The sequence below is a fragment of the Bombina bombina genome, chromosome 2 (assembly GCF_027579735.1).
Source record: "Bombina bombina isolate aBomBom1 chromosome 2, aBomBom1.pri, whole genome shotgun sequence".
Taxonomy (NCBI): domain Eukaryota; kingdom Metazoa; phylum Chordata; class Amphibia; order Anura; family Bombinatoridae; genus Bombina; species Bombina bombina.
Window position 1 is genome coordinate 1,223,469,642 of NC_069500.1, and position 11,624 is coordinate 1,223,481,265.

Consider the following 11,624-nt stretch of genomic DNA (forward strand, 5'->3'; position numbering starts at 1 on the left):
CCAAAACAGACGTCATATGTGAATAGTTCAGAAAAAAAATTGTGATAATGTGAGATGGCAGGCTGCCAATATATAGAATTTCAGGGGTGTCCAACCTCTGTCCTCAAGGGCAACAAACAAACCATAATTTAAGTATTTCTGCTTTCAAATTAAATTAACATGATTAAGCCATTTTATGTTTATCTGTAGCTGGTCCTTATATTGTGATGGCTCTAAATGAATATATTATGAATGGGATTCATTTTATGACGTACAGGGACTAGCAGTCACACATAAAAAAAGGAAACATTTGTTAAAAAGTCATCTCCATCTGGAGCTTTATTGTACATAAAAATAAATAAATTACAGTTTACAAAGCAAAAGCACATTTGGCTTTTAAAGTGCAAGTCAAACAACACTTAGCCATTTGAGATTCAAAAATGAGGCTAAGCATAAGAATTGGTGGTATTTGCCTATCAAATAATGGTTTATTTTTCAGATAAATTGTGATCTGCAACCACGCTAACTATTTAATGCCTCTAGGAAGAAATAGTGGAGACATTACCCAGGTTGGCCACAACAAGACTATTAAGCACATTAATGCAAACCCACATGAACAAATTTACTGAGCTGTGAAAGACCACGCTTGCATCAGTGCAGCCACGAAATAGTGGGCATGATATAACCCAAACTTTTGTCTCTCAAGTCCCAAATTCTCACTATTAACAGTCTGTGCTCATATAGTAAAAAACATAATAACTGTCCATTTGCAAGGTAAATGTAAAGTAAAACACTTGTAAGAACTGTATAGAATTTACACAGTGAAAATGAAAACCAAGCATGGGAATGTTTTTTTTTTCTTCTCAAAATTGTCTCCAAACTTTCACCCATGCAACATAATATCAAGAAAACTTTCAAGGCATCCCACTGTGTGGCACTTATACTATATTGCAACCTCTTTCAAGTCACTGTATTTAATATGTTTCTCAACTTTCTTCCATATTTGCCTCTTCAACCACCAACACTACTGCTGCTTCACGCAGACATCATGTTTCTTCTGCTCATTGCTGTACTTCCTCTAACTCAGTAATGCCAAAGTTTAACATTCCATATCCCAGCAATTTCATGAGCTCTTTTTTTGGGGAAAAACAAATAAACACCTCATGGAGTCACCTTTCAGACAGACGTGGCAGTCCTCACTTTGGCAGACAGTACCTGCTTAAATCGTCTTTTTAAATCCTGCATGTTTGGTGACTTTGGTCGTGGAATGATGGAATTTTTCCTCTTTTCTGGTGTTCCTGTGGACTGATGTTTGCTAATCTCTTTACATAGTACCTGGAATGCATTGTAGACATCAATATAGTTCTCACTTACACTAACTTCATAGAAGGTGCAACCCAGCATATTGGCAAGCTGGAGACCATGCTGAGGTTCTATCTGTTTTAGGTGAAGAAGGTCTGCTTTGTTGGCAACAATAACAATGGGTATTCTGTTATCAGGATGGAGATGTCTCACATGCTGATGCAGGTGACTTATCAGTTCATAGCTCTTGCAATCAGTGATGGAGAACACTATTACAACAGCATCTGCCCATCTGATAGATCTATTTAGCTGTTCATTACACTCCAGACTCTGCTCATTTATCTGAAAAGGAAAGGAATATAACGATATTAGGTGGAATTTCATATTTTATTACTCACATATATTACAAGAAACAAGAGCTAATAGAACTCTAATAAAGTGCTATAGAAGATGCATGCAGTGTAAATCAGTCTACAGCTTCACTTTTCTAACCTAATGTATGTTGATCCAGCTGCAAAAATCTGCAAAAGGATATATTTGAACATACTATACTCAAAAGGAATGTGCAGCTACTAGCAAGGAGAGACTTTGTAGTGGGACAAAAAGGGAAATGAGCTGGCTAGACATCTAGTCTGGAAAGTAAAGAGATATAAGCTGGAAGCATTTACATCTGGACAGCTGCCCAGTCCCAGCGGCAATAACTAGACAAGTTTCTCTGCATACGCTTAACCATCTTGTGGATATTAGTATAAATGTACATGTTAATCAGCCCATATGTGAAATGCAGAGTTCAATAGTTCACACAAGCAAATCTGTAGATTGTATTAACAGGCAATCAGTGAGTTAATTCCCCCTATATAATCATGTTTACATATTAGGGGAATTGAAAAACATTAAAACTCCTACTAGCTACTAGATATATAGTTGTGTGTCATTCATTTCAAAACTTATGCAGCATTTTATTAAATAAGTGATGTGTTCTATTCCTGTTGAAACACTTATTGAATGACATAAAATAGATTGGACATTTTTACCAAGCTTTTAAACAAGAATAAAATGTGCTCCTTAAAATTATTCTAATTAACTACTGCCAGTAGCACGTAATAAGCTGCCCCTGTCCAGAAAATGGATTAACAGAGAATCTAACACATTTTACAGTGAAAGTGATCATACCTGTACGCCAGGTGTATCCTGCACTTGAATGGCAAGATTCATTCCATCTATCTGCACTTGTCTGCTGTACAGATTTCCTGAGGAAACAGAAGGTGATTCATTAGATCATGTCTCACAGAAATACACTGGGGATAAGCTATACAGATGTAAATATAATAATACAAAATCTCTGCTTACCTGCATTACGTTCATAGTCCCCAATAAATCGCTTGGTGAGAAACCTAACCACCAAAGCTGTAACAAAAAGAAAAAACATGCTTGTAAAATGCAAATTTTCCAACAACAGATTTGTATATCCCAATGAGTTGGTGGCAAAGTGTTTAGGAGCTAGTTAGCTGCAGGAGGTATCTTCCTGTGTGAGAAAGGCTCTGCATTACAATGTACTCCCACCAACCAATTCATCCCAAATCCCATTAATTTAAAACTGTTACTAACAGCATATGCTAATAGCTGCCAGAAGTGGTGAGAATTCCAGCCAGTTGTACACAACAAAAATAAATGCATTTGCATTACTGTATACAGTAACTTATAGTCCCCTCATATGCACCTGACAACTGACACAAGCAACACTATGCAAGTTATGTACCCAAGAGCTTAGCCTAATAGCAAACACGCTTGTGAACTTAATTCTGTATAGTTTACTGTTATGTATAAGGAAGTGATATGAGCTAAACCAGATTTACATCATATAGATGACAATCATTGCATGGGGTTATTTTAACTTTAAAAGAGGTAGATAAACAGGGTGTGCACATTACATTGCTTGCTGGAATCTCCTATGTACCAAATAGCTTCCAATCCTCTATTCAAATGGGGCATCCATGATGCGCTTATTTCTGTGTCTATAGCACTCCAATAATGCAATATAATGATTTAAATAAACCCAGTGAGCTATTTAATATATTGGTATGATGAACTGTTCACTATTCCGATTTCTCACCTGTTTTGCCAACTCCACTGCTTCCAACCACCGCTATCTTGATGACCCTACTGCCTGGGGGCACCGTGCTGCTCCCAGCACAGTCCGCGCTGGTGCCCGGTGGGTATTCCGTGATAGTGCACATGTTCTGGATAAGACGCATTGTGGTCCAGGTATCGGCAACAATAAATAACGCAGGAATAATAATTTAAAAAAAAACTAGTGCAACCTCAACCTTGTCTTTCCGTCAATCGCGCCTGTCCTGCTGTGTTCAAGACTTGACAGCTTGTTTAGTTCCTACTAGATCCTCACAAGTCCTAAGGTTTTGTGAGCTGGGAGAGGGTGCTCCATGAGCTTTGTTACAATCCCAACTCAGCCCTTGATTCCTTACAGCCAATCAGAGCTCACCCTGCCCCTGATTGTAATTCCGCTCCCGCCCCTCTCATTCTGTACAGTGTGTTTTGTACGCCTCAGTAAGGAGGCATTGGTTTCACTATACTTTCTGTTATATTGCCTTTGTTTTTTTTAAATTAGATCTTCTTTCCAAGTTTACCTTTACTTTAGTTTTCCCCATCTGTCAGTTTAGTGACTTTTTCCACACACGCCCAGTTGTATTTACAATAGAATATGATGCCTATATTTTGGTAAGCAATGCCTTCAAACACATCAAAGATGTAAGCATTTTTAGTTTGGGGTAAAAAAGGAAAGTATGCTCCAACAATGATAATGCTATTATAGACTCATATTTTTTGTTGGATACAAAAGCAAAATTATACAGGGGATGTATTTGTCCTTCCAGACCCACACGACCCTTGGATCACTTTCATGTGGAACATGTATTTATTTTTTCTGTGCATATTGTTGGATGTGTTCCAACAGTACATTTATATTTATTTTGTAAACAGCTGATAGCATATACAGTAAATACACATATACAATGTGTGGTGTCTTTCTAAGATGGAACCAAATTACAATTATTTGTATGTAATATTTAATACATCACAGGTTTTAATCAGGTTATTCAGAGTATGAATCTTTATTTAATAAAAATGCTTTACTTAGTGGTTTTCTGTTACATTTTCTTTTTTCTTGCAAAAAAAATATATAACTATAGTTGCATTAGATCATTAAAACCATTGTCATCATTTTCTGGCGCAGGGTTTTAATAATCCTTATATTTGCACATATATTACAAATACACACTAACAAACACATACATACACATGTAAATATACTATACACAGGTTTATACACTGTATATTTTAGATGATGGGTGTACTGTGTTTAAGGAACATTCAGAACTAATTTACTTGTAATTCCATCATCTAATACAATATAACAAAAAGAAGCACACAAATAGCATTTCATATTAGTTGAATAGTTCAATTTAGAGTACAGTATGTCTTTTGTTGTCTACCAAAAAAGAAAAAAAATTGGCAGCTCACATCTGCCATGTTCCATATCCGCCACTAGGTGGATGGTTAGAAACATTGCAGATGTGATTTGAATCCTGCTGTGATGTCTGGCTGTGCTTTTTTTCTTGCTTTCTCAGCTGTCCGCCCTCTCACTTTGTAGTCAAGGTTTGTCTGACTGGCTGCTGTATATATTTGCATGAAATCCTTTAGCTATTTGTATCTGCCTATCAGTCATGAATTCCATCTCGGATTCCAGGTTTGCCATGGCCAGGGATATTAAACAGTTCTCATTTGGTAAAAACAAATATGTTAAATCAAACTAAATATAAAAAGAACAAGACTGTGTAAAAAAAAAAAAAAAAACCTTACATGTTTTCTTGTAAAATTAGCACTTAGAAATGTTCAGTGTAGCCCGCCCCCCCCCCCCCCCCCCCACACACACACAGTGTTTTAAGAGCAGAGGATTTTCAAAACCTAAGTTTTTATTCTGTCAGTTCTGGGCATAAGCAACTCTTAAAGGGACAGTCAACACCAAAATTGTTATTGTTTAAAAAGATAGATAATGGCTTTACTCCCCATTCCCCAGCTCTGCCAACATTATTATATTAATATACTTTATAACATTTAAAACTTTAAATTTCTGCCACTAAAGACAGCCTCTTATCACATGCTTTTTTATTAGCTTTTCACAACAGGGTAGTGCTATTTCATGTGAGCCATATAGATAACATTGTGCCCATGCCCGTTGGTTGTGCTCAACACAGCACTAATTGGCTAAAATGCAAGTCAATAGATGATTAATAAAAAGTAATGTGACCAGGGGGCTGTCAGATGAGGCTTAGATACAAGTTAATCACAGAGGTAAAAAGTGTATTATGGTAATATAAGCATGTTGGCTATACAAAACTGGGGAATGGGTAATAAAGGGGGTTATCTATCTTTTTAAACAATACAACATTTTGAGTTGACTGTCCCTTTAATACCTGTTATCTAGTCTATTCACTAGCCTAGAGGTTTTATGACATCGGGCTAAGATAAAACTTCCTGCAAAGGCCTCCTCTTACATGTAGGGATGTGACAGGAAGCAAAATGTAGTGTAAAAAATAAATAAATACAAGGTGAAAAACATTTAGATGAATAATACAAATTGCAATGATTTCTATTAAGTATAAGCAACTGCTTAGTGCTTTTTTATTACAACAATTAAACACACTGTTTAACATCCCTTTAAGGGAACAATGAGTAGCAAATAATAAGCATTTAGAGTATATCAAAAATATTCCTCCAGCGTCAAAAATGTTTTACCATATATATGATAAAAACCAATAACAATAATCAATAGTGAGTAATATGTGTATGTATGTATTTATGTGTGTGTACAATATATATATACAGGGAGTGCAGAATTATTAGGCAAGTTGGATTTTTGAGGATTAATTTTATTATTGAACAACAACCACGTTCTCAATGAACCCAAAAACTCATTAATATCAAAGCTGAATAGTTTTGGAAGTAGTTTTTAGTTTGTTTTTAGTTATAGCTATTTTAGGGGGATATCTGTGTGTGCAGGTGACTATTACTGTGCATAATTATTAGGCAACTTAACAAAAAACAAATATATACCCATTTCAATTATTTATTTTTACCAGTGAAACCAATATAACATCTCAACATTCACAAATATACATTTCTGACATTCAAAAACAAAACAAAAACAAATCAGTGACCAATATAGCCACCTTTCTTTGCAAGGACACTCAAAAGCCTGCCATCCATGGATTCTGTCAGTGTTTTGATCTGATCACCATCAACATTGCTTGCAGCAGCAACCACAGCCTCCCAGACACTGTTCAGAGAGGTGTACTGTTTTCCCTCCTTGTAAATCTCACATTTGATGATGGACCACAGGTTCTCAATGGGGTTCAGATCAGGTGAACAAGGAGGCCATGTCATTAGATTTTCTTCTTTTATACCCTTTCTTGCCAGCCACGCTGTGGAGTACTTGGACGCGTGTGATGGATCATTGTCCTGCATGAAAATCATGTTTTTCTTGAAGGATGCAGACTTCTTCCTGTACCACTGCTTGAAGAAGGTGTCTTCCAGAAACTGGCAGTAGGACTGGGAGTTGAGCTTGACTCCATCCTCAACCCGAAAAGGCCCCACAAGCTCATCTTTGATGATACCAGCCCAAACCAGTACTCCACCTCCACCTTGCTGGCGTCTGAGTCGGACTGGAGCTCTCTGCCCTTTACCAATCCAGCCACGGGCCCATCCATCTGGCCCATCAAGACTCACTCTCATTTCATCAGTCCATAAAACCTTAGAAAAATCAGTCTTGAGATATTTCTTGGCCCAGTCTTGACGTTTCAGCTTGTGTGTCTTGTTCAGTTGTGGTCGTCTTTCAGCCTTTCTTACCTTGGCCATGTCTCTGAGTATTGCACACCTTGTGCTTTTGGGCACTCCAGTGATGTTGCAGCTCTGAAATATGGCCAAACTGGTGGCATCTTGGCAGCTGGACGCTTGACTTTTCTCAGTTCATGGGCAGTTATTTTGCGCCTTGGTTTTTCCACACGCTTCTTGCGACCCTGTTGACTATTTTGAATGAAACGCTTGATTGTTCGATGATCACGCTTCAGAAGCTTTGCAATTTTAAGAGTGCTGCATCCCTCTGCAAGATATCTCACTATTTTTGACTTTTCTGAGCCTGTCAAGTCCTTCTTTTGACCAATTTTGCCAAAGGAAAGGAAGTTGCACACCTGATATAGCGTGTTGATGTCATTAGACCACACCCCTTCTCATTACAGAGATGCACATCACCTAATATGCTTAATTGGTAGTAGGCTTTCGAGCCTATACAGCTTGGAGTAAGACAACATGCATAAAGAGGATGATGTGGTCAAAATACTCATTTGCCTAATAATTCTGCACTCCCTGTATATATATATATATATATATATATATATATATATATATATATATATATCGCTGCGGAATCTGTTGGCGCTCTACAAATAACTGATAATAATAATATATCTATACAGGTAGCCCTCAGTTTACGCCAGGGTTAGGTTCCAGAAGGAATGGTTGTAAATCGAAACCGTTGTAAATTGAAACCCAGTTTATAATGTAAGTCAATGAGAAGTGAGTGAGATAGGTTCCAGGACCCTCTCAAAATGGTCATAAGTAACACATAATACATTATTTTTAAAGCTTTGAAATGAAGACTTTAAATGCTAGACAGCATTATAAACCTAATAAAATAATCACACAACACTGAATATATAATTAAACTAAATGAACAAAAACATTTGCTAAACAGCATTATAAACCTAATAAAATAATCACACAACACAGACTTCACTTGCATTTTTCTGCAAACAGTTCTTTCTATGCATTCCAATCAGGACTGAGTTATAGACAGGAAGATCTTGTTCCTTTGAAATCTGCTTGATAGCTCAGGTCTGGTTAAACTGATTAATTTCTGCTTGCTTGGCTTTGCTGCAACACAAGCGAACAGCTCCATCTACTGGCTATTTTAATAAATGCACTGCTTCTCAATGCTTTTCAATAGCAGACACATGACTGGAAAAAAAGCTTGTTATTCTGAAACGGTGTAAATTGAACCGTTGCAAAACGAGGGCCACCTGTATATATATATATAAATACTCTGAGGTGCATTTTACTTGTTGCTGCACTTGTAATTTATTACTTAAGATCTACATTTTCAAGTAAAACATCCACATCTCCCATTTAACATTGGAATATCACTATAAATATTACAAACTATATCCAAAAGATAACATCACTGGTATCAATGTATATGAATCTCCAATTAATATTATACCCACAGCTGATTAGTTAATAGAATTAATAGTCTGTTTTATATATGGGGCTCCTCCAGATATACGTTTCTCATCTATAAGGATGCCAGGTAATATAGTCACACTGTTGTCTCTGCATTTGCATGGTGTATTCCTTTTTTAATCACAGTTGTAGAGCAACTGAGTTGCTGTCATCATTGTCAGAGAAGATACATACTTATACTGAAACATTGTTTAAACCCTTAGCTGAACAAATTCTGTTTGCATTATTATACAATGCACTGCAGCCCGCTCTGGTAATTAAGAGGTTAAAAACCTTTGTTTATAATTTATAATTGTGTCTGTACAGTAAAATTGTTTATACCATACTAAATAAATTAAAACACTAACAAGATTTTAAAACAAAATTTAAAAATGCCAAATAAGAATGACCAAACTGTTTTTTTCTTTGCTATTATATTATAAAGTCTATTTATCAAAGTTATGATTTTTTTACATGCAAACAAAATAGGTAACATTTTGCAAGGAAGAATGTAAGCTTGGTTAATTTTTTGGTTCAGCACCTGGGTTGCGCTTGCTGCTTGGTGTCTAAATGTAGCGACCAATCAGCAAGCTCTACCCAGAGTTCTGAACCAAAATTGGGCCGGTTCCTAAGCTTACATTCCAGCCTTTTCAAATAAAGATACAAAGTAAATGTATGAGGGAGAAAATCAGTACGTATGTAAAAATCCTTTTTTAAAAAAAACAAAACAATAATGTAAATTCTATTAATATGGTCTTTTGAGCCATGTTTTTTGCCTATTTCAGCATAAGATTCTCTGAGTGTTAGGCCTTTTTTAATATTTGAAAAACATTTTAAACAACAATAGATGTCCAGTGAAGAAGTTTTTAAGGTGTAATCTAATAAAAAAAATAAAAAAAAATGTCATATGAAATAGTTTAATTTTAATATTTCCTTTTATGAACGGAAAGAACATATTACTATTTTCTCCAAAGAGTTTTCTTCCAGGTTTCCTTTTTTAGGCCGTCGTGTTTAAAAAAAGATTTGTGGCATTTTTCAAGTTATAAATAGCAATGCATACCCAAAAGTCCAAATACAGAGCTTCTAATATCTGGCACATCATAATGCGCAATAAATTTAGCCTTAGTCTGAATACACTATACTGTAATATTATTGTGTTTGTAAAATATTTATGCAGATATCTGTTGCTTACACAGAATTGCAGAACTGTGCTATTAGCAACCATTTCTTAGCTATTAAAGGGACATTAAAAACACTTTGAGATGGTAATATAAAATGATAAATCATATATATAAAAAGATTCTGCAATATACTTTCATTATTTATTTTGTCGCCCATTCCTTAAATTCCGTTCTCAAATTGTGAGCAGAACACTTATTTTCCACACAGTTTTTGGCTGCATGCTCTAGTGACCTATTTATAACTTTCCCTAATTGGCCACTGCAGAGAAAGTAACCTAAGTTACAACATGGCAGCTCCCATTGTTTATAGACATTAAAACTTTAAACTTATTTAGTCACTATTTAAACAATTAATTAAAGATGAAAAAAAAACATATCTACATGTAATTCTCAGACCACTCTTTTCTTTGAATGCATCATTCTATATAGCATTTATTTAGGTCTAGATTACAAGTGGAGGGCTTATTTAATGTGCGCCCATGAGCGGACTAATGCGCATGTCAAATCACCAGCCATTATGAGTGGCTGGTTAATGCTACCGCAAGCTCGTGGTAGCAATTTGCACTTCAAAAATTTACCAGAGATCAGACCACTGGTTAATTTAAAAAAATGACCCTCAATTTCCCCCAAAATAAAGCGTACAGTTCCTTTATTAGAATAAAAAAGTGACCATCCTGGTCTGGCTGCATTTTTATCCTGAAGGATCAGCTATATCCTGTATAGGTTGGAGAACAGTGATGTTTCTCTGCCATTTGTACTTGGTGTATTAACATATTCAAATGTAATGCCTATCTACAATGCTGTACCAATAAAGCTTGTTTACGAAAAAAATAAAAAAATGTGACCATCTTTTTTTTTTTAAAGCAGTTTTAAGGGGATAAAGTGTGTGGATGTGTGGTGTTTTTAAAAACAGTTTTAAGGGGTTAACGTGTGCAGATGTGGGGTGTTAATATGCTTGTATACATATTTATGTGTTAATATGTGTATATACACATATAAACACATAAATATATATGTATATATTAATATATATATATATTTAAACTTAGCTACCCATTGCTGCGCAACTTACCCCTTTCGCTGCGCTAGGTTATCTGCCATGACTCTCGGCATGAGAACGAGGCTCCCATTGGAGCCTATGGAAGCACACTCTTGTGAATGCAAAGCTTCCATGCAATGCAAACGCGAGGTTCAAATACCAGCGTTCATTTATGTGTGCTGGTATTACGAGTGGAACGCAAATATCGAGCTCACAAAAGCGCAATTTTGCGCTCCACTTGTAAACTAACCCTTAGTGCTTAATGCCCCTTTAAAGGTATGAGTATATATACTTATTTAAAATATGTTAGTAAACGTATATATAAAAAATGCAGTAAAATAATTTTTCAGGTTCTTTAGATCTCACATTTAATGCTTAGAGATTAAGGTGTTAAATTCTGACACTATCCTGTCTTTCCTTTGAGATACTCTTACAGGTCCAAACATGTTACCTGTTTCTTCGACCTTTTTGTCACTTAGCTGCTCCTGTCTACAAGTGATCTGTCTAATCCACGTCTGTCCTAAAGGGCTTTCTGAGAGGCACCAGCTGACCAGCCATGCACTTTGAACTAACACATTGTCATCTCCTTGGAGCCATACATTCTATCTGCATTAGCAGTTTCAAACGTTATTGATATAAACAATAATAAAAGCATACCACATTACTGGTGACACCTTTTCTTTAATGTTCTTCAGTTTCCTCTTCCTGTTCTATTTCTTTTTGATTGAAAACTATTTACTGTATTGCTTTATGCAAATGGAGAGTTCACTTGT

At 35.8% G+C, this 11,624-nt stretch overlaps 1 protein-coding gene across 1 annotated transcript; it reads right to left on the minus strand.

Annotated features, from left to right (window-relative positions):
• Positions 1 to 288: 288 nt before the first annotated feature.
• On the minus strand, positions 289 to 3,682 carry RASL11B (RAS like family 11 member B). Its single transcript, XM_053700863.1, has 4 exons — positions 3,395 to 3,682; positions 2,632 to 2,688; positions 2,455 to 2,531; positions 289 to 1,623 (listed from the first exon to the last, which is right to left on the minus strand). Exons 1-4 carry the CDS (start codon positions 3,534 to 3,536, stop codon positions 1,156 to 1,158), a joined length of 744 nt encoding a protein of 247 aa, XP_053556838.1. The 5' UTR covers positions 3,537 to 3,682; the 3' UTR covers positions 289 to 1,155.
• Between the last annotated feature and the right edge of the window lie 7,942 nt (positions 3,683 to 11,624).

Coding starts and splice junctions, on each gene's coding strand:
- RASL11B (XM_053700863.1), bottom strand. CDS start 3,536: ATGCGTCTTATCCAGAACATGTGCACTATCACGGAATACCCACCGGGC. Junction 2,532..2,631: donor GGACTATGAACGTAATGCAG/GTAAGCAGAGAT, acceptor CTGTTTCCTCAG/GAAATCTGTACAGCAGACAA. Junction 1,624..2,454: donor AGGATACACCTGGCGTACAG/GTATGATCACTT, acceptor TTTCCTTTTCAG/ATAAATGAGCAGAGTCTGGA.